This window comes from Telmatherina bonti (genome assembly GCF_933228915.1).
Source record: "Telmatherina bonti genome assembly, chromosome: 16".
In the NCBI taxonomy this organism is placed as follows: Eukaryota; Metazoa; Chordata; class Actinopteri; order Atheriniformes; family Telmatherinidae; genus Telmatherina; species Telmatherina bonti.
This window is the reverse complement of record NC_136614.1, coordinates 31,274,857-31,298,245: the sequence shown is the minus strand read 5'-3', so window position 1 is coordinate 31,298,245 and position 23,389 is coordinate 31,274,857. Positions and strand designations below refer to the sequence as shown.

At 40.9% G+C, this 23,389-nt stretch overlaps 1 protein-coding gene across 1 annotated transcript in view; it reads left to right on the top strand.

Annotated features, from left to right (window-relative positions):
* Window positions 1-20,543, top strand: part of emilin1a (elastin microfibril interfacer 1a) — a gene marked incomplete at its 3' end in the record, with an annotated part of 43,333 nt that extends 22,790 nt beyond the window's left edge. Inside the window, exons 2-12 of the mRNA XM_079255155.1 lie at window positions 1,808-1,924; window positions 5,114-5,283; window positions 5,773-5,872; window positions 6,255-6,351; window positions 6,427-6,603; window positions 9,237-10,502; window positions 17,007-17,421; window positions 17,755-17,880; window positions 17,996-18,013; window positions 18,112-18,246; window positions 20,224-20,543. Coding sequence (XP_079111281.1) covers window positions 1,808-1,924; window positions 5,114-5,283; window positions 5,773-5,872; window positions 6,255-6,351; window positions 6,427-6,603; window positions 9,237-10,502; window positions 17,007-17,421; window positions 17,755-17,880; window positions 17,996-18,013; window positions 18,112-18,246; window positions 20,224-20,543 — 2,941 coding nt within the window. The remainder of the gene's footprint in view (window positions 1-1,807; window positions 1,925-5,113; window positions 5,284-5,772; window positions 5,873-6,254; window positions 6,352-6,426; window positions 6,604-9,236; window positions 10,503-17,006; window positions 17,422-17,754; window positions 17,881-17,995; window positions 18,014-18,111; window positions 18,247-20,223) is intronic.
* Window positions 20,544-23,389: the final 2,846 nt, after the last annotated feature.

Genomic DNA, 23,389 nt, shown 5'->3' with positions numbered 1-23,389 from the left:
GGTCCTTGGTGGCAACCTCCGGCAGTTTGAAGTGAAGCCTATGCATAGTGCATAACACTGCAGTTCCCTCTTCATCCACAAGGGGCTCCAAAACAGAGCAAATCCCCATAGACTCCCATGTTAAAAAGACCAACTTCACTGCAGAAATAAACATGTTTACAGCCTGGTGCAGAAATCCATTTTAGGTTTAATAGGTCAGGTTTACCTTCATGACAACTCTGGGGGGAGTGAATTTTTTCTAAATCACCCGTTTAAAAGTAATTGAATCTCAAAATTCGGCATATTTAGGGGTGTGTCCTTTTGATTGACAGGTACCCAATCTCCCGCTTCAAGTAAGAAGAATGCAGAACAACTGTGGTTTTTAGCTGGTTAACCACGTGACTTAGCTTTACCTCCATTAGCTGGTTAGCTCCTGTTATCTCCAAGTTAGCTCGGTTAGCTCTTAGCTGCAGGCAGGCTCGATGTCAATCTTGCACCATGTCGCTCACAGCCCCCCTCTCAGCTCCACCTCTTTGCCCATATTTGTATTTTCCAAGATGGCAATGGTAGGAACCGCCCACCAAGCTTCAATTTAGCTCTTCAGAAACCTACAGGTGACGTCACAGAGGCTCCGTCCATCTTTTTATATACAGTCTTTGGTCCTCACGCAGCAGCCGTCCCAGAAAATACGCACCTCTGCTCCATGACCAGACTGAAAATGAAACGTGCAAAGCTCCTGGTTGCTCATTCCATCCTGGCTTACCATCATTAAACTAAATAAATATTAAATAAACTAAAAAAAAAAAAATCAGGTAAAATGAAAAACTGCAGACCCCAAAGTGTTCATGCTAACACAAGAGCTAGCATGAAATTTATGCTAGTGAATAGCGACTATGAATGGTAGCAGCACTGTTTTGGTTCCCTTTACTGTTCTAGCTGCTTTACAGTGATCAATAACAAAGCTGTTGATTCACTCTGGTGAATTCAGCTTAGCAGTTGAAGCTGTAAAGTTGGAACAGTAAATTAGTAAACTCTCTTTGCAAGCTAGCGCAACCTCACACCTCCTTTCAACCCTTCTTTCTCTTCATGCATTGCCAGCTATTGTTCATGTCTCTGCTGCAGCAAGAATCATGACAGGAAGAAACACAGAGAAACTTTTGTAGTTTTTGTAAACATAAACTTTGAAAGATGCCCAATTAATCCTTCACACAGTATTCAGTTTTGGACACAGTGATGATAGAGGGAGCCTATTTTTAATATATCCCACTGAACTTGTGCAAGCAATGTTTCTCTTTACAACCACAAAAATAGAAAATTTTTCCAGAACAAATGTGACTTTTTTAGATTTGAACATCTAAGTTTCTAAACAAACTTTGAATAAAAATGTGAGATGTTCTCTATATTTGTGCTGTAGATGTAAGCAGAGGTAGTAGCCTATTTTACTATATACCCTGTATAAACACTGCAGTGATGTCTTTTCTTGTGTGTGTGTGTCTGTGGGGGTTGGTTAATATAGTTGGAAGCGCAACACAATGGCACCCTTTGTTGAGACCGTGGAGTTATCCTGAACTGATCTGACATTTGCACCCTTTTCTCTTGAGTGTTGTAGAGAATAATAATTGAAACCAGGGCTTGAGATATTAATCTGAAGACATAGTGGAGCCTCACAATCAACAAGTCACTAGATTTTATTTTTTATTATCATTATTTCTTTTCCTTTGTTTGTTTGGAAACAAAGAATAGTAACCATACTGGGTGTGTAAAAGTGCTGTAGCCTATCTCAGTTATTCATTTGACATTTCCTTTTCCCCACTTGTGTGTTTTATAGGAACTGGTGTGCTTATGTGGTGACACGCACAGTAAGCTGTGTGATGGAGGACGGGGTGGAGACGTACATAAAACCCGATTATCAGCGCTGTACTTGGGGCCAGTGTCCACGAGTAGCGTGAGTACCCAGTCTTCTTTCACATCTCCACAAATTCCCCCTCTTTGCTGCTGGATTCTGTATTCGATGGCGCTCCTCTAACTTCCTGCCTGGGAAGTTTGCATCCTCCCTTCAATCCATCATCTGTCCCCCTTTTTCCTCTCCACAGACGCTGATTTCACAGAGTTTCAAATGACCTTTTCAGGAAGGTGTTGGGTTGCAGCTGGGGTTGTGTGTAGCCAGAACATCCCTGCAGGCGATGTTACAGCTCCAGAACTGACTGACTAAACTCAGTGGTAAAACACTGGTCTCAAAGTCTCACATGCTGCTGTGGTCGAGCTCTAGTCTGTCTGATGCAGACCTGGGTATATCCTATATTGCAAATCCAGCAGCAAATTTCCTACAAACAGGACTCACTGGATGATTTTTCCAAATCTTGATGTTGTGCTTGCAGGAACACATTCATCAAAAGTCACAAGTGTTTTTTGTCTTTTGAAGTTTTCGCTGCGTTTTGACCTCAGCCTGGCTGCTTGATCCTCCTGCCGGCCAGGGGCTTCAGCGTAAACCTGGACTATGCCAAAAATGAAGCCAACAGGGTTTCCAGGCACCACAGTCTAGACTCATACCCTGCTAAAAAACACTCTTCACACTCGTCTGTCTCCTTTTTTCCAGGGCTTGTTTTGTTTTTCTCTGAGAAGTCCTTTTTTTCTCACGTTCTCAAAGCAATTCTTTTTATTGCAGAGAAAACAACTTTGTGATACCTGCAGTGATGTCTGTGGATCGCCACAAAGGAGAAAAACCTGCCAAACCCTCCCAGTCAGAGCCTCCGAGCGTGATTGTAATGCTGCGTTAAATCTTTATAGAGACTTCTGTCCAATTTTGCACCGTTTACTGCTTGTTACTGCAACAGGGACTTTCTTAATTCCCAGGGTTGAATGACACTTTAATCATAAAGCTGCAGCAGAGACCTCCAGATAAAACATTCATTCATACTTTTGGGGGGTTTTTTTCAGGTGGGATTCATCTATGAACGTGTGAAAGAGATTTTGTTCCAGTAAAAAGCAGTCCGTGTCATTTGGAAATGGGAGAGGATCTGCAGAGACAGAAATAATACTGAAAGATTAAAGAGCACTGATAAACCCATCAATCATGAGAAGCTGCGTCCAACTGTTTCCTGACTTCCAGTGACCCCAAGCACATTTTTATCAGCACTGTTCAGAGTGATGATACATTCATTACAACGTTTAGCGACCATTATGGGATCAAGTCTTCTTATGGATGCAAATTAAATAAGACAAAGGGCTGATGACATGCTCATAGGCTACAGAAAGTATAGACGAAAAGGTGCTAATATTCTCTAAATGTTGTAAAACTTTTATCATAAATGAAAAGGATGGGCCTGAAGGAAAAGCTGGAGGATTAGTCAGAAGGTCAGCAGTCAGTAATTCAGCTGTCTAGACCAATAAGTTGGATTTAAAAACCAAACTACTGGCTCAGAGCCTCATAAGTTATATCTTTCTCATGGATTGTTTAATGTAATTACATACAATGTTCTGAATTAACCTACAACGGAACCACAAAATGTGGCACAGCGGCACATAAATGACACATATAGTTTCTCAGACATTTGGCATCACTTTATTCTAAAATTGTTTCTCAAAATCCTGTAAAACACAATATGATGACATGATTCTTGTCTTCTGCTCCTTAATGGACACCAGAAAGCAGAAGATTACACTGTAAGAGTTTCTGCATGTCACATAGGAAACGGCTAGTATCCCTATAAATGCTTATACTCTTTTTTTTATAAATATATATTTTGTTTAGGAGACAAATACTGAGGGAAAAAAAATAGACTTTTCTTACCATTTTTTCACAGGTCGGGTCTTTGAGGGTTAATTTAGGTGGGCATAATTGAAAATTTACTGGTCAGTTTGGCAGGTATCAGATGAAGTTAATCTATTTAGTTATGTGTCCTGGTGATGCAGTCGCTGTTATTCATAAATGCGATTATTTGTGTGCTTACTTTACATCAATAAGGAATAAAATTTAAACAATGTCAGCATGCTTTAAAGAAACATTAATAATTAAAATATATTCAGTTGTATTTTTCATCTGACCTCATTTCCTCGAACAGAATTTGGTTTGTGGAAATTGTGATTAAACTGCTGACTTTAGGAATATACCAGAAACATTTTCTTCTTATTATAATAATAATAATAATAAACACAAGTTAATGGAATCGTTGTTTTTTTTCCCACTAGAACTAATTTTTACTTCATAATACAAACCGTTTATATATGTATAAATATATAAAAATACCTGGTATTTTTACCAGGTGATGCAGAAAGAATCATTACAGTAATATATATATATGTATACATATATATATATATATATATATATATATATATATATATATATATATATATATATATATATATGTATATATTACTGTAATGATATAAATCCTCTATGAAGGACAATTGACAGGATTTACAGTTTTTTCTTTTTCTTTTACAGTTAGAAATAGATAAAGATATAAACCAATCATTCAAAGAAATTATTATTATTTGCATCATGAATGAATTAAAACTGGAATTAACACATTAAATACGTAAAAATGAATCAGTAGCCACTTACATGTGCCTTTAATAAATCTTAGAAAAATAAATTCTATAATTATTCAAATAAGATACTAAAGTATGTCAGTAGCTGATCAGAGTAAAATTCATTAAATTCATGATTAATTTGTTTATAAGCCAGGAGACCAATACAGAAACTTCAAATAAATTTGGCAGCTACACAGGTCATTCACCGCCGGAGAGCCAAGATTCCTGAGATGTGAGAGATCTACGCCATTCCAGGCTAAACATTTTTTCTGACCAGTTCCAAATGCAGTTAATACTGTACTCAGTAACACGATGCTGCAGCGAAGACGGACCAGTTAGACCAGCCAGGGGCCGATGAAAGTACTCCAGTAAAACAATTAGTCCACAACACGTCTTTAAACATAAAAACTGCAGGTCACATGTGATGTTGCAGCTGTTGCTCACTCTGGGACTTCTGGCATTTTCCAGTAAGATGAGAAACATTTTCTGCTACATGTGTCAAAAGGAAAAGGTGTTAAATTGCACAACAAACTTCCCCCCAAAAAACAAATATAACCACAAACCTGTTTTTACACCTAAAAACGTCTGTCATCCTCAGCTACCGGACTTACAGGAGGCCGAGGTACAAGGTAGCTTACAAGATGGTGACGGAAATGGAGTGGAAGTGTTGCCATGGTTACTCAGGGGAGGACTGCCATGAAGGGCCGCATGGGACCCCGGACACTCATGTGAACGTTGGGCGACCTCACAACAGGGGGGGAGGAGCAGGTAGGAGGGACATTTAACATGAATGCAACTAAAATGTAGTTTTGTGTCATTTTTCTTCTCCTGGTCGATGGAGACGCGCTGACGATGTGGAAATGATGGCAGTGTTGCATATCGTCTGTGATTGACAGTTTCTGGCAGCATCAGAAAATGGCCCTGAAACTGGCTTCAGACTTTGATGCTCTCTGCGGTCGGGGCTTGGAAATGCATGAAGTCAGTTTTTCCAAATGAGGCCCACCACACTTTAGACATTCTTCCAAAGAGGAAAGAAGCAGAAATGCAGAAATCCCTCGACAGAAATTACCAACAGCGATCAGACTTTGACCACATCGCTCTTCGCTGGAAGCAGATTTAGCCTCATTAATCTGGTCCATACATTTCAAAGGATCAAAACTTTAGTAAATAAGAGGCAGCAGAATGAAACTGCATGTTTTGTTTTTTTTTATTATTGTTTACATGTAATAACTCGTGCTTTATTTTTATTTTTACCAGGTGATGCAGAAAGAATCAAGCAGCTGGAGGACACCATCCGTGGTCTGACCAGAGACCTCCACAGCATGCAGACCAGCATTCATGGGATAAACCAACGGCTGTGTGTGATCCTTGTTAACAATTCATCAAGTTCATGTTTTACTGCATGAAGTGTGTTCACCTGCGCGCTGAAATGTTGTTTTAGGGAATCCAGGGAGCACAAAATTGTTAGTTTTTTGGCTCAGTGTGTATGATTTCCTGTGTCTCTGTTTGTGGCAACAGGTCAGCGTAATGGGGGAGCTTATTCCTTTTTACCTTCATACAGAAATAGGAAGACATAAATAGTTAATCCTCAACAAGAGCTTAATAGGATAGTATGTAAATAAACAGCAGAATCAGCTAATTTTGGACTGAATCTTGTGTACCTGCTCCACACGCTACTTTCCTGTTTACAGTGTATTTAAGTGAATTTATTCAGCAATTTCCTTTATTTTTGTGTATAGTCCTGGACTGAGCCCTGCTGATTCAGCTCAACCACACATGAAGGAAACTATAAACAGTATTCAGACTAAACTGGACCATCTCTACAACAGAACACAGGTAATCTGTCTGTATGACTGTCTGGACATAAACAGTTCGCTTGTATAAAACCGGTTCATGCATTTGGCTGCTTAGGTTCACGATCAGACCCTGCTTAATATCAACAACCACCTGGGGAACGGAGGAGGTAATGAACTGGATGGAACGTCTGGAAGAGGAGGAGGAGCGGGAGGAAACCAGCTGAACTCGCTGAAGGAGGAGATACTGACAGAGCTGGAGAGGAGGGTGACTCTGTCCTGCTCCGCCTGCCAGGTAAAGATCATTATGTTGAACATAGATGCAACTTTAACCAGGAAGTTAAGGAGATCTGTTTAAAAAAGGGGCGTTCCTTGAGTCAAATAGATAAACAAAGGTAGAAATCTAGAAATCTAGAAGCTGAAAGCATCGCGCGTAACTTCGACTCGACCTCACATAAGTTCAATCGAAACATGCGTCTTTGTCAGGAATAGTGTGCTTTGACTCACAGAGTTTCCATAATTCACAAAAACTGCAACTTTTTTTCCACATTAGAATGATTAAGTTTTGGCCAACTCGAGCCACAAACCCAGCCGACATTGGAAACTTAGAGTTTTAGACTAATTTAAACTAGAAACAACGTTAAAAGTTTTAGCCAGTAATAAAAGAGAAAACTTTGACTAATGGGAGATTTTAATATCTTTCTCGGTTTTGGCACAATCACAGCTTATGTTTTAAGAAAAACAGGAAGCCAGTTTGACCTCTTCTCTGCTCTAACATTCACTCTAAATCTGGTCCAGAAATTCTTCTCAAACAAGCATGTCTCATGCGCAGAATTTCCCCATAACACACACATTATGTGTCAAAACGGAGGAGTTTAAGTGGGCTTTGAATGAACCTTGGGTGTGAGAGAGCTGGGACCTGTACTGTGCTCCAGCAGCAGAAAGTCTTCTTCTTCCCCCCATTAACCCCCATTCAAAAGAAACTGGGATTCCCACATTTCTCATGAGTTTTTAACCTTCTGCTGTTTAAATTCTTTAGAAAAACAGTGTGATCAGATGTAATTTTGCTGATGGAAGGTGGATATACTGTGGTTATAAAGGGATGGACATGGTCACGGTCTGTGGTTTTTTTTAGTTTTTCTCTGGATGTCTGGTTTCTAGTGGTATTTGAGTCTTCCATCATCTTTCCTATTTCATTTGGTAGAGTTCAATCCTTTGTGATTTCTGTTTAGGCTACTTCCTGCCTCTGATTCTGGTTACTGATTTTTGTACCAGCTTAACTAGCCCTTCTGTTTCTGTGTTTGATATTTTCCTTGGTTTAGTTTGTTGTGTTGTTAGTTGCATTACTTTGTGTCAGTCATTGTTGCATTGCTTGTCTAAGCCAGCAGTCAGTCAGTCTTTAGTGCTCAGTTGCTGTCTGAGCAGTGCTTTCTGTGTTATAAAATCATCTTAGTTCATTCTTCCAGTTCCTGTAAATCCTGCATTTGAGTCTGACCCACTTGTTTCCTGCTGCATTGACTCTTGATGGGACATGGTTCATAACCATACTGTTTACACCATTTCAGTTGGTAGTAAGGGGACCAGTGTACCAAAAATTACTCTCCCAACCGTTACACCACCAGTAGCCTGAAATGGCAGGATGGATCCATTTTGTCATGACGTTTGCAGCAGATTCTGATCCTACCATGTGAATGTGGAGCTGAACTGGAGACTCATCAGACCAGCAACGTTTCTCCATCTTCTATTGTCCAGTTCTGGTGAGTCTTTGTGAATTGTAGCCTCAGTTTCCTGTTCTTACTGACAGGATTGGCACTCGGTGTGGTCTTCTGCTGTTGGAGACCATCTGCTTCAACGTTGTGTGTTCAGAGATGATGTTCTGCATATCTTGGTTGGAACCAGTGCTTGTTTGACCTCCTGTTGCCTTTCCATCATCTCCAACCAGTCTGTCCATTCGCCTCTGACATCAACAAGACATTCTGGTTCAGACAACTGCTGCTTGTTGGATATTTTCTCTTCTTCAGATCAATATCTGATCTGTAAACCCTCAGGATGGTTGTGTGTGAACATCCCAGTAGATCAGGAGTTTCTGAAATTACTCAGGCCAACAGCAGCCATGGCACGTTCAAAGTCCCTTAACTCCTTCAACCACCTACTGTGGTCTTCTTAAAATTGTGGAACAAATTGGAAAACCAACTTATCCTTCATACATACTTGTGCCAAACTTGTGACTCCCAGTTTTGGCCCTAAATAGAAGATACTTTCTTTCCTAAACATTTGCATAAAAGATGGAGAATGACAAAGCAGCAACCATTAAGACACACAATACCTCCAAATGTGTGAAATGTGGTCTCAATAATATCTAAACTGCACCTTAAATCTTTCTTGTGTGTGTGGATATGCATCATGTATGCATCTGGCACCCTGTTTGTTTAGCTGTTAAATTTTAATGCTCTCTTCATTTGGGGCTGTGTAAATGATTTCTGCTGCGTAAGGCAGTTAAAGTAATGGCCACATGCGGGCTGTAACACAGAAACCAGTCCCCCCAGCATCAGCCACTGCGCAAGCAAATTAACCAAACAAAAAGAAAAGTATTAATGGGGGGATAAGGGAAAGAACGACAAATCCAGCCAGTTTTTTTACAGCACTAGTTAAAATTTTACATAAAACTTCTCATCTAAATCCTTTCCTTTGTGTTTTTTTCATTCTTGGTTAACAGCTTTACCGTAACTACATCAAATTCCCTCCTAAACTCCCCACCAAACCAGACCTATCATAATTTTAATGCATTTTAAAGTACTAAAATCAAAATCTTTATAAAATTTTTATAAAACTTTATAAAATTTTTATATTTAATTTTTTGGGTACTTTTAAAGAAAAAGATACCAGAAAGAGCAGAAGCTTCATTAAACCTCTACAATTTCCTTCCAGGCCGGTGTGGAGGACTTGAGACGGCAGCAGAAGGAGGACAGCGAACGCATCAGTGCCCTGGAGAAGAGGATCAGCTCCATGGACCAGTACTTGAGGCAAAACTTGGAAATATCCCGCAGAGAGACCGAAATCTCCCAGTCCTGCTGCAGCACAGTCACAGATCTCGAAAAGAGGATGTCTAACGTAGAACTTCGGATCACGTCTACTGAAGACAAGTGCGACACCACTAAAGGGCGGCTGGATAAGGAGCTAGCTGGTTCAGGTGGAGGAAAAGGAAGAGTGACGGAGGACCGGTTCAACAGCAGGCTGAGAGAATTGGAGAAGAAGGTGAACACCACGATGAGGAAGACGGAGCAGAGGTGTACTAACACAGGGAACAACGTGAAAGACACCGTCCAGAGAGATGTCACCCAGCTGCGCAACATGGTCCTCAGTCGCCTGGACGATCACAGCTTCAAGATCGGGAAACTAGAGCTGGAAGTGTCTGTACTCGGAGACACGGTGACGGATCACAGTCGACGATTAAGCCAGCTGGAGAATGTCACCATCTTCCTCGACAGGAGGCTGGCATTAACGGCGAACCTGTGCAACGAGAGCTGTGGGCCTAACGGAAAACACCATACCACTGACGAGACTGTGAAAACCTTGCAATGGAGAGTTGTTTCAAACGAAGAAGAGATCCAAAGGTTCAACACCAAGCTGAAAGATTTGTCAATGACTGGTGACTCGCTGATTGACAGAGTGATAGACTTAAGTAACGATGTCAAAAAGATACAAACTCTGACAGGGGAGGACGGCGAGCACTTTAACCAGATCGTCACAGAGGTGGAAAAGTTGGGCCGAGACTTTGAGGACTGCTCTGTTTGCAGCAGGATAGAGCAGGACCTGTTCAGGCTTTCCAACTCCACCGTGAGGTGCCAGACTGAACTCACAGATCTGAGGAGGAAAGTGGACGCAGGAGAAACCGCCTGCTCTCAGGTTTGCTCCGACCTTCAGGAGGAAGTGGGACGACTCAGAGAGGAAGTGGAGGAATGTACCGGGCAGTGTAGAACCAGCTTAAATGATCTGAGGAAACGTTTGGACGGTCATACTGTCCACAATGGAAGATTAGGAGGTGATCTAAAGTCCATCCAAGGAGAGCTGGCGGAGGTCAGGGTCACATTTAACTCAATTAATGATACTCTGAAGGGCCTGGGAAGAACTGTGCAGAGATACGGGAACACTCTGACGGATCTGACCAACGCCAAGGATAGAATCTTCTCTGAGGTGAGTTAACATGATAATAGGGGTGGTGTATCAACACTGGTTTCCCTGTTGATAGTTTCCCCTTCCAGCTCTGCTGAAGCCCCGTCCCAGTCTACATGTTAGATAAAGGACTTTATGTTCATATTCCCAACAAACTCATGGCGCTAACAGTAACAAATACTGTAAACTACAGAAAAACCCTTCGTAATGTTTTAAGAGTTTTCAGAGTGAATGCATTCATTCATTCATTACTCTAACCGCTTGGTCCAATGAAGGGGGAGCCTATCCCCGCAGTCTTTGGGCAAAAGGCAGGGTACACCCTGGAGAGCTCGCCAGTCCATTGCAGGGGTGTGAATGCATATAAAATATAAACTTTCCCATAAATCAGATGTTATATAAAAATAGAATTATTGTTGCTATAAATGGAATTTTAGCAAATATCCCACAGAAAATATTTTGCTCTTCATTTGACCAGTACTAATACTCCCCCCTGCCACCATATTACATAGATTATCTAGTTCATACCTGTCAAGTTCTTGGTTTTAAAACTCTGGAAACTCTCTGGAAACCGTCCAGAGGGTCGTTATAGGAGTAAGAGAGGTGTTGTTCGCTGGTCATTCTGATTGTCAGTGGGGGTGGGGTTGGGGTTAGTTCTTTCCATGTGGTTGCTGCGTGTTTACATATTTATTTTTGTCTCTTCACATCAATGTATTTTTCTCCTATATATCAAAATACGGGATATTTACCGAAAAAAAAAAAATGGGAGGACGTTGGGAAATGGGAAAATACGGTTTCCTGGCCAAAATGGGAGACTTAACAGCTGTGATCTAGTTTTTATCTAGGTGGTTTTTTTATCTTTAATGAAATGAAAAATACTTTATTAATACCCAAACGGAAGTTCCATTTCCCTACGTACATGAGTTAAGGGGCAAAAAGCTAAATTCTTTCACTGCAAAGTTTGCTTTTGAACACTGCCTGTAGACAAAAACAAAGTGCATCATGAGCCAAAGCTCCTTCTACTTCTTACCCCAACCTCGCCTTGTCTGCAAACAGATGTGCCAAGTGCAAATCATAGACTGTAAATAAAAAGGTAGACAGAGTCTCCGTGACGTCACCCGTAGGTTTCTGAAAGGTGACTTGAAGCTCGGTGGATGGTTCCTACCATCATCATCTTTGCAGCGTCATGCATGTCGTCTCCTGGAAAATGCAATAATGGTCTAAGAGGTGGAGCTGAGAAGGGGGCTGTGAGTGTGGGCGTAGATGAGTGACATTGAGCTAACGTAGCTAACCCAGAACTAACATGAGCTAACCAACTAACAGAGGAAAGCGGGCTAAAGCTAAGTCACAGTGTTAACTGGCTAAAAACCGTGGTTGTTCTACGTTTTTCTCACTTTAAGCGGGAGATTGGGTACATGTCAATCAAAAGGACACATTCCTAAATGTGCCGAATTTCAATATAAAATTACTTTTAAACGGGCAAGTTAGAAAAAAATTCACTCCCCCCACAGTTGTCATGAAGGTAAACCTGACCTATTAAACTAAAAATGGATTTTTGAACCAGGCTGTAAATATGTTTATTTCTGCTGTGAAGTTGGTCTTTTTAACATTGGAGTCTATGGGGATTTGCTCTGTTTTGGAGCCCCTAGTGGATGTAGGGGGAACTGCAATTTTGTGCACCTCTGTTTTTCTGACACTACAAGCAAGATCTTTGTTACAAAACCACATATTTATAGTTGTATTTAGGTAAAATGTGGAAAATCAAAATAAAACTTAATGAAATTGTTAGATCTCTAATGGTATGTCTGTATTGGTGAGGTAACTTTAGAAAGGATGGGTAATTTATTGCAGTCTTATGAAATCTTACACAGTTATAACAGCAATAATAACCATAGTCACAATAATGTTCACATAAACAGATTTGGTATCGACAAATATCGGTATCGGCAGACATTCACGTTTCAGATATCAGAGCTGGAAGTTTCGATCCAATACTCTCGCAGCCACCAAAGGGGCGAAGGCTGCGGGAGGAGAGGGGAGGTGGCGATTCACATGAACACACATAAAAGTGCGGTCAGGATGTCTGGTTTCAGATTAAATAACACCTCTTGTTCTGTACATGGTCTATTTTTTATTCTTTCACTCAATAAAAAATGAATTTCCACTCATTGCTCCTTTAAGAAAGATATTTCAGCTTGCCTCGTGTACAACATAACATACTAAGTCAGAGAAAATGCTTACAAAAACAATATAACATGTAACATATGTGCATCCTATCCTACTTAAAACAGACCTGGATGCTGATCTTCCATCACCGGTTAGTTAATCGTTTGATTATATCAGTGGAATGTCAAATGTCTGATATTTAATTTTGAAGCCAATATCGGCTGATACCAATTTTGTGCTGATAATATCTGTAAATATAATAGTAATGTCAGAGCCTTTCTACTATTTATTTTACAAAACAAGGCAGAGTTTTGGACGGGAAACTGGACTCTGTTGGGGAATTGTGAGCCTGTTAATTAGATCAGCGTGTTCTTTTGGACAGATTCACATACATGAGCTTAAGGAGTAGCAGCATGACAGTCTGGTGTGGAGGGACACCCCGTCTTATGGAAAGAACAGAGGTTTATCAAAGTCTTATCCTTTGGTGACTTTAGCGGAAGTGTGTCATGGCACGAACAAGGCTTCTGATAACCTCAGAGAAAGAAGTTAAACAGGCTGGAAAATGTTACAAACCATCACAGAGTTTGGACTCCACCAGTTCCACTGAGATTGTGTATAAACGGAGGAAATTCAAGGCTATTTTTACCGTCCTCAACAGGGAGTCTTTAAATAAAGATGACTGCTAAAGCAAAGTATTTTTCAATTGTTTTTATTAGTTTTTAGAAGATCCAAATGAAAACTGATAATGGAAATATAAAAAAAATGACTCCTCTGAGCTTTGTTTCCAGTTGGGATGACCACAGTTGAACCTATATCCCTATTTTACAAAGCCTGGTTTGTTCCCTTCAAACCAGTTAATGGAAACGTGTTTGATTCACTTCATTTTTTTTCTTTTTACACCTTTTAAAAAAATCAGTTCACTTTTGTTATACTAATTTTGCTGGTACAGGTTCCCTACACTCAACCAGTATAACAAGAAGGCTGAAGGTTTTGGTTTCTATAAACACACAGTTATGTACAGATTAAATAACTCATAACCGTGCATTACACAGTTTTAATGCACGATGTGGAGAAACAGTACAACGTGCAGCAGAGCGGCGTTCCCCTTTAAAGGTGATTAAAAACCATCTAATAGACTGATCTGAGTGGTTTAATCTGCTTTTTCCATGGTCCCACACAGTAAACATTTTATTACAAATGTTTATTTTTTTCTTACAAAACTTGCTGAATATGCTAAAGTATAAAAACTATTTATTTTGGCCTTAATGAAGTTTTTATGTTAAACAACCATTGTCAAGCTACAGTAATTTTTCTCTCATTCCCCAAAAGCCAGCTAATTCGAATCAGTTGATTAACACGTTGCTATGGTGATGCCCCATATCAGGATTATATAACAGTGATTTAACTTGCTACGTGTGCGTATATAAAAAAGTAATTGGCATTAGAATATGGTATAATATAATTTTATTATAATGGATGGACATAAAGATAATATGTACAAGCCAGAAGAATTATGTTTTGTGTGCAGATGAGCCTGAAATTCAGCTTTTTGGATGCGTTTAGAATCATGTAGTGTGTAAACAAAGGAAATCGTCTTATCTCTGAAACATGGCGGTGGTTGTATCCTGATTTTACTGCACCAGAGACATGATGGCTCATCAGCCATGACAGAACAATTAATTCTGATTACCAGAATAGGAAACTAAAAGGAAAATACTACAATCAGGAAAAAAGGGGTTTTTTTTAAACTGTCTTGTGCAGCAAAAACTTTAATCTGTTCTGCATGGATGTGCAGGGATGATCCATAGATACCAGAAACCTTTAGATGCAGTTATTATTCTTCACAGTTTTCACAAGTATGATTAAAAACAAAAATTCTAATACATAAATGTCTCAATATTGACTCCTTTTCTGTAATGCATCATTATAATCAGGCCCTCCAGGATGTAGCAGCTTGTTTTTGTGATTGTTGCAACCTAAAGTCTGACTCTGATGCAGTCTTTGTGAAAAGCTGAAAGAAAAACTATTTTCTCGCTAAATTATGTGAAATGTGTTAAAAATCCATTGTGAGCCTTTTACCGTTGGAGTGACCTTGAAGCTACATCTTATTATTCAACAGAAACCCCATTCATTCATTCATTCATTCATTCATTATCCAAACTGCTTAGTCTGATGACGGGTCGAGGGGAGCTGGAACCTATCCCAGCAGTCTTTGGGCAGGATATGGACCTGGATATGTCACCAGTCCATCGCAGGTCACAGAAACCACAAAAAAAGCAATAATAAAAAAAAAAAGGATTCCTTTAGCATTTTCAACATTTCTGGATGCTGTAGACGTCATCATGGTGTTTTGTCTCATAGCTCAGACATTTTCTGGCAGTATTTTGCTGGAGAATATTCTTCCCAGTGGAGGACTCTTGTTTGTCGACCACAGCGTTGCGAAACGGATCGAAAGTTCAGAATGTATTTACATCTCATGACACGGACGTGTCCAGCCATTTCTCAAAGTGACATCAAAGATGAGAAGCTCATGCAGAGTTTACACATTACCTGAACTTGTGCTAAAACTTGCGTTAAAATGTTTTATCTGTTAGCATGGTTGCTACCATGGTTACTAGGTTGCTACAGACACACAACCCAACTGATTATGATTCTATTCTATTCTATTCTATTCTATTCTATTCTACAGTCATTTAGCTGACGCTTTTATGCAAAGTGACTTACATACAAGAGTGAGAACAACACAAGCATGAAATGAGGACATCATTGATAAGTGCTGATCAGACTGCTGTGAGTCCAGTTGGAAGGAGGTGTTGCCATGTTGTACGGCTGCTCGATTATGACAAAAATTATAATCACGATTATCTTGACTGAAATTGAGATCTCGATTATTTAACACAACTATCCAGTATTTTTAAACAACGCTGCACGTCGTGGTGTTCTTGACTTCGTGTCGTGCATTATAACCGTCTAATGGACGGTTCTGAGTTGTTTAATCCACTTTTACCGCTTAAATAGGAACTATTTTACGTTGGCCTTGATGTACGTTTTATACCAAACAACCGCTGTCAGGCTGCAGCACGTTTCTCTCATCCACCTGTTAAAAGACGGCTGATCTGAACCAGCTGATTAACGCGTTGTTATGGTAACGCCCCGTAACGGAGGGATATTACAGTGTTTAACTCGCCGAACTATGTATAGTAAAATAATGCAGCCAGTTGTCACTGACAATGGTATAAACTATGTTTAGGTGAACTTCCACAACCGACTGCAGTTATTCTACATTGACCTGCAGCCGGAGCCGACTGAGACTGGCCGCCTGGGAGTGCTTTAGGACGGGAGAGGCTCCCGCTGCTCCTTCCTTACAGTAACTGCAGAACAATATGTGCCTTCAAGTCAGTCGCCAAAACACCAGAAAAGTCTCTAATAACTCCAGTAAAAGTTGCTAGATTTGTTGCTTTTAACAAAAAAAGTCTCCAGATTTAGCGAGAGACTCGCCAAGTTGGCAACAGTGTCTGAATGAAAGCAAAGCAGCTGTGGGAGGAGTTTACAGCACAGCGCTGCAATGCCAGAGACGCTCGATTAGCAGCTGAAGACAGCAGGAGAGGAAACTGTAAAGAGAAAAATAATCACACCCTTTTATTTTTATGATCGTTGAAAACCCAGATCGTACTGAGAATAAAATCCGATTATCGCCCAGCCCTACTATGCAGTGCTACAGCCTTTTTTTTTAAATTATTTTTTTTGTTATAACTTCCAAGTATTCTGAAGTTATTAGACATACATGTCCCTGCAGAGCTTTAAATGCTCTTTTGTTGATTAGCTGCTTGGACATTAAAGGAATTTGTGGCCTGGAGCCAAAAAGAAAGTAAAATAAAAAACTCATTTATTTGTGACCCTGCGATGGTTTGGCGAGCTGTCCAGGGTGTACCCTGCCTTTCGCTGGGATAGGCTCCAGCTTTCCTTCATTGGACTATGCGGTTGGGATAATGAATGAATGAATGAAGTCCAACTTCCCACCTTACACCCACCCTTTAACTGGATTGTCTCATGACCTCCATCTGATTTATCTCATAAAATATGTGTGGATCCAAGCTGCAGGCTGGGAGTCATTGCCTTGAATTAAACAGAAAACATGCTTAAAGGGTTAATTAGACAATTATAATGACAACCTTTCTCTATGTAATGTTAAAACTGCATTATTCATCTTCTTGACTGCAGAGTTTTCAGCTGTTTTAATTATTAAAAAGTTTAAGTTTGTTAAAAAGAAAAAAAGAGAGATTTTCTTACAGACGGGACGAGATGAGAGCAGAAATTTTATTTAAGAAACTCCCACCAACAAGTTTCCTCATTGTCTTCAAGGTGGATGATTTGCAGAACAGGTTGACGGAGCATGAAGACAAGTCGAAGGTTCACTTCGGCAGTCTGGGCAAAGAGATCCAAATCATCAGGAGCAACTATGTAACAGAGGTGGGGGAGTGTCGGCGGTCCGGTGACGGCCTGGAGCGGAGGCTCTCCAAGCTGGAGGGAGTCTGTGGCCGCTTTGTCTCCTTCTCAGACAGCCTGGAGAAGATCAAGGAGGGCCTGAACAGACATGTGTCTGGCCTGTGGAGCTGCGTTAATGGACTCAATGTCACGGTGACGTCTCAAGGAGATCTCATTGACAACATCCAGAGCGTCCAGCTGGAGACCGTCCGCTCCAAGATACACATGCTGAACTCCTCAGTGCTGGACTTAAGCAGGCAGTTCCACATGTTCACAGAACAGGATTTTAGTGGTGAGTTAGAGGGTGGAGGGAGGTGGGAGGGGAAGGGGGCATGGGATTTAACTTCTTGGCCATGAATAAAACACTCGCTAGAAGGAGGGCAGGCTCTGGCTGAGGTTAAAATAGACCAAAGAAAGAATCCACTAAGAGCCTGTAAAGTCTACTTGCAGTTTGAAGGATGCTTTTTTGTAAACATAGAGCGTGAAAGCCCCACCAGGTTAAATTTCTTGGCCTTCTTGGCTTGCTGTACTTGTTTTTGGAATCTGCCTGCGAGATGTTATCAGATGGTAAACGGGGGTTTTCAGTGTTGTCTCACCAAACATGTCCCTCCTGCAGGTCCTGCAGGTCCTCCAGGTTTACCAGGACTCCGTGGAGAGAGAGGCGAGCGTGGAGCCCAGGGTCCTGTTGGACCCCAAGGGAGGGTGGGACCTCCAGGTAGAGATGGCAAACAAGGTGCAACTGGACCCCCAGGTAAAACAAACTGAGCTGAGGACAGCTATCCTGCCTGGAGACTAAATGTTAATGAATAAAATCAGTGATTTTACTGGATGATTAACTGCTTTTTATCTCTCGTCTGACGCGTCAGGTCTCAGAGGCGAACAGGGTATGTGCTGCAGTCGCCACACAAAGGATGAAAGCTCTTATGAGTCTTTGATGGTTAATACACACTAACCCAACTCCGTGTGTGTGCTCTGTCATCAGGTCCTGCGGGATCCGACGCCCACGTTCCTCGCCTTTCATTCTCCGCGGCGCTGACTCGCCCCATGAGAGACTCAGGAACCATCATGTTCAACGAAGTCTTTGTGAATGAAAGGAACGCCTACAACCCCAGAACAGGTGTGTGTAGCGGTCTCAGACATGACAGCTTATTTACAGATCGATATCTTGCTGTGGGAAACACACAGCAGGCATTAAAACGCTAAAAAAATAAACATGCCTCAAAAATTATTATCATTATCATGTATTAGGTACATCACCCTTTTTTATCTTTAAACACTTGAATTGAACATATAAATGATTAATTATAAAGTAAGCAGACCTTCCAGCGTCTCTGCCTGGACCTGTTGGGGTGGAAGGGACAGGCGTCGTGCTGTAGCGTGTGACACGACTCGTGGAACATTTCTTGTCCCTATCAAAGAAATAAATAAATTAATTAAATAAGCATCGTAATAATAAACCAGTGATACCTGCTGGGAAATAATAAAATAAACACAAATTAGTGGTTAGGACTCTGTAGGATTAATCATTTTTGGTGCCTCTGTTATTTTTTACCTTTAGTGAAAAAATTCTCATAAATTCATCCCGTTTAATCCCAGCCAACATCCAGACATTCAATTAAACAAACAACAGAAACTATTTACATATTTTCCTAAAAATGTGGGGTTTTTTTCATTTTAGGTTATTTATGCTCCCATTTACCAAAACCAACTCCATCTAATCTGGCCTTTAGTGCCACTAAGCATCAAAACCATCTTCCTGTCTCAGAGGTCAACGCCCAGGAGCCTTATCGCTTATATCAGGGATCCCCAATCCTGGTCCTCAAGGACCGGTGTCCTGCAGGCTTTCCAAGTGTCCCTGCTGCAACACACCTGATTTAAATCAGTGTGTGTTTAGCAGACATGTGCAGAGCTTGTCTGAGTCTGAGTCAGGTGTGTTCCAGCGGGAACACCTGGAAAACCAGCAGGACTCCGGTCCTTGAGGACCAGGTTTGGAGATCTCTGGTTTATTCTGTCAAAAATAATCTCAGCAACGTTAGTATGCAACTCTGTAATGGATAACTTACCCTTTAGATGATCTATGCAAGTTTTGCAGGCATTTAAATGCCATCTAAGGGGTTTACAATCCTGCTGACGAAAGTAGTTTTTATTCAGAGACTTTGCAGGGTAAATCCATAACGAGTGATCCATGATGAGATGATTATTGTCTCATTTTGTCATAAAAAAATGATCACTTTCACTACTTGGTTGCTAAGACTCAGAAATGATGATGAAGCCACTCCTGACCAATCAGAGAGCTTAAATCGATGCTAATGTTGAATCAGGAGCAGCCAGAGATCAGCAAGTAGCAGAAAGTTGTGTGTTTGTCTGAAAAAGGACAAAAGTAATGGTCCTCTATGGACGGATTAAAGACAAGAAGATGGTTTTGATGCTTAGTGACACTAAAGGCCAGCTTAGGTGGAGTTGGTTTTGGTAAATGGGAGCATAAATAACCTAAAATGAAAAAAAGAAAAAGACCTTTTTAGGAAAATATGTAAATAGTTTCTGTTGTTTGTTTAATTGAATGTCTGGATGTTGGCTAGGATTAAAAGGGATGAGTTTATAAGTGATTTTTTTTCACTAAAAGAAGAAAAAAACAATGATTGATTATAATAATAGTGTTATTATACATGGAAGGGGAAGTGCTCACTGCAACATCCTGCAGCAGCACAACTAAAGGGACGACTAAGGGTCACCAGGCCACACGAACGCCAAACTTTATCAGAGAGGAAAGTTTTTAGTCGAGAGGGTGTCTGGTTCCTGAAGCCAAACTGGGAGCTGGTTCCACATGGAGGTGTCTGATAGCTGAAGGTCCGGCCTCCTGTTTTACTTTTAGAAACCAAAGGAAACGGGCTGCAGATGCATCTAAACCTCACAAAATGTCACTTCTTTATTGTTTCATGTTGAGAAAAAAAGATGGGTTTTTTTCCTCAAATGTTTTGTGTTTCACAACTTTAAGGAAAAAGAAAAAAAAAAATGTTTGTTTTTTTTTCTTCTCATGCATCTTGTCTTGCATTTCTCTGCAAATGTGAATGCTAATTATCCTCCTGCCCTCCAGGTTTATTCACAGCTCCTGTGCGTGGAAAGTACTTCTTCAGCGGCATCCTGACGGGCCACAAAAACATGAAAATCGAGGCGGTGCTGTCCAAGTCCAACACCGGCGTTGCACGGGTGGATTCAGCAGGATATCAGCCAGAAGGGCTGGAGAAGCCCATGGCAGAGGCCAAACACATCCCCGGAGCTCTGGCTGTGTTTAACATCGTCTTACCGATGGAAGCGGGGGACACGGTCTGCATCGACCTTGTGACTGGCAAGCTGGCCTCCTCCTCCGAACCGCTGACCGTCTTCAGCGGGATGCTGCTGTATGAAACTAACTGATTCATCCGCCGCACTCTGCATTGACCTGAACTCATCTGTCCGTTGGACTCTGAGGAGACGGAGCCTCTGACAGTCGGATGAAAGCGGACTGGATTCAGCCAGAAAAACAGGAAGATGTTTTATAGTTTACCGTCTGTTGAGAAGCAGAAAAACATGTTTTTGAACCTCAGATGTTTTGTGTTTCACAGCTTTAAGGAAAACTAAAGCCTGTTTATTCATTTTTTCACATGTATTTCACTTTGGAAGAAAAGCCACTGCAAGTTTGTCTTATAAATCCATATTTTCATGTCGCACTATAAGCTTGAATCCTCCACAGATAAAAACATAGCCTGTTGGTCTCATTTAGTGAAAAGAATTAAGGATGTGGGTGTTTTTTGGGACAAGCGCTGTCCACCCACAACATTTCAGAACGCCAAGAGGTCATTACACACTACTTTTATTTTTTATTTTCTTATTACTTACAGTTTCATTCTGACTATTCCCACTATTCGCTTGACTGTCAGCTGTATTGGAAAAATTGCCAAAGGGACAGAGTCCAAACCGCTGTTCTATGGGAGGAAACAGACGAACGAAGTCAGTGACAGTTCAGCAGAGAAGCCACAGGATTTTATAAATCACGCCACAGAAAAACAATAAGACCGTTTTAGGACATTAGCTTTGCCCAGAAACATGAAGGAAGGAGGAGTGTCGGGGAAAAGAGAGGGGGATTTCTCTTCTGCGTCCTTATAAGGGACGTGTGAAGTGGACAGAGGATGGAGGGTTGAACCCAAGCTGGTAACATCAGCCTGTCATGCAGAGGAATTCTTGTGTAAAGCTAATGATAATAAACAATGAAGCTAAACGTGTCTTTACCTGCTCCGCTACAAGTCCCGCGTCTATAATGACCACCAGCTCGGACCTTTGAAAGATCGCTTGCTGAAAGTGCTCGTGACATGAGGTTTGTTGATGTAACTGAATGGACTTTAAAGAGAAACATTGCAGATTGTCTGCAGAGTGTTTCATTCACACACACACACACACACACAGATCTCCAGGTGTTCTTACGCGTCTCGGCGTGGGAGAGTAATTTTATGTATGCAGTGTTTAACCTTGTCAGATTGTAAATATTTTTTCAGCCTTTGTGCTCTTATAAGATTTTTATAAGTTACCACTTCACCTTGGCAGGTACTGTGTATGTTTTGTATGTTTTTTGCCACATGTGTACCTAAATACAGACACCCATTTTTACACAGTTCATGTCAACAGTCTGTTGGTTTTTTTTGTCTTTAAACTAAATAAGCAAGTCTGCAGCCATTTTTACACACTGTTTTGGACTTTTCTTGCTTAATCTGGCACCGTTTGGGCCTCCACAAATACACACAGCTGGGCTGACTTTGTTTCTGGCTCCTATTTAAGCCCCTCTCTCGCATCTGTTTGATGGTCCGCCTCTCTGAAAGGATCATTTTAGCTCAGTAGGAGATGGTTGGGAGAAAAAAAACAACAACCTTAAGTTGTACTCTAGTGACACCTTGTGTTCAACATCACAACCTTTATTGTTGTGAGGTTGCTACTGAGAAACTTGAAGGACTCTTAGGAGAAACGTATTGCTTTGCACATCCATTACTTATCAATGGAAATTAGAGATCTTTGTGTCAGAATCTCTGCTGCCGTTCCACTGACACACAGACAAAGTCATCCTCAGGACGATGTAAGCTGATCTATTTGCACTATCAGTCAAGAGTACAGGACCTGTAATCCTACCTAGACGACTTAACGATGTAGGAAAGCATGACGAGATGGGAAATAGATATACACAAAGCCTCGTGGCAATTTGCAACCACTTTGTGGGAGATCATGATAAAAGAAAAAAAAAGTCAGAAATACCACTGCAAGCTGAATGCAAATGACTTGGAAAAATAAGCCTGAAACTACACAGAGCCCGTTTTCTGCCACCATATTCCAGCGCTGCAGAGTTTCCAGAAGCGCCATGTGTTGAGCGCTGGGAGACATGGCCAAGATAAAGGTTGAAATATGACCATTTAATAAAGCACACATGTTGGAATGACTGTGGAGCCTGAAGACACATTGTTTAGTAGCGATCATGGGTGGATAGAATGAGAGTGATGGCTGATGGAGCAGATTGGTGGACATGTGCAGAACCTGCGTGGGGCTGAAGCGTGGTATTTGTATTGGCTACTATCATGAAGGATGAGCTGCTTCAACATTTTCTGATTAAAGGCAGAGTATGTAAGATTTCAAGGCGATTCTTTCCACCACCAGGTGGCAAACACCAGGTCGTGAGCAAGACCATAAAACTGCTTCCTCCACAAACGACCACAGGTTGGCAGTAATGAGCAAAACTCACCCCTCACCCCTCCTCCTTGCCAGCGCCAATGAGGGCAGGAATCGCTTGTGAGCTGTAGCTCAGAGCCGCTCTGCAATAAATGGGCTTATACTCCCTCTACTGGTGGAAAAAAAGTACTTTTATTTTTTTACTGGTCAGAAAACATTTAAGAAGGGTCTTTTTCATTAATTAAACTTTTAATTTAATAACGCATCAAATATGGACAGACTGGAACCTACATGTTTAAAAAAATATCTAATTATGAGTGTCGTTATTTTTTTGGTTAATTTATTTTGAAAATATTGAAAACCTTACATACTCTACCTTTAAAGATGGAACTGAGTCGTTTTCTGGATGTAGATGGACAAAGCACCATCACATGCAGAGATACAACCCAAAACATGTTGGGATGCTGTGTAAAATGTAAATATAAGCAGAATCTCATCGACTCGTATTTTATTCCCAGTAGAAGATAAACAACAAATAAGATGCTGAAACTGAGACATTTTATCATTTCACAGAC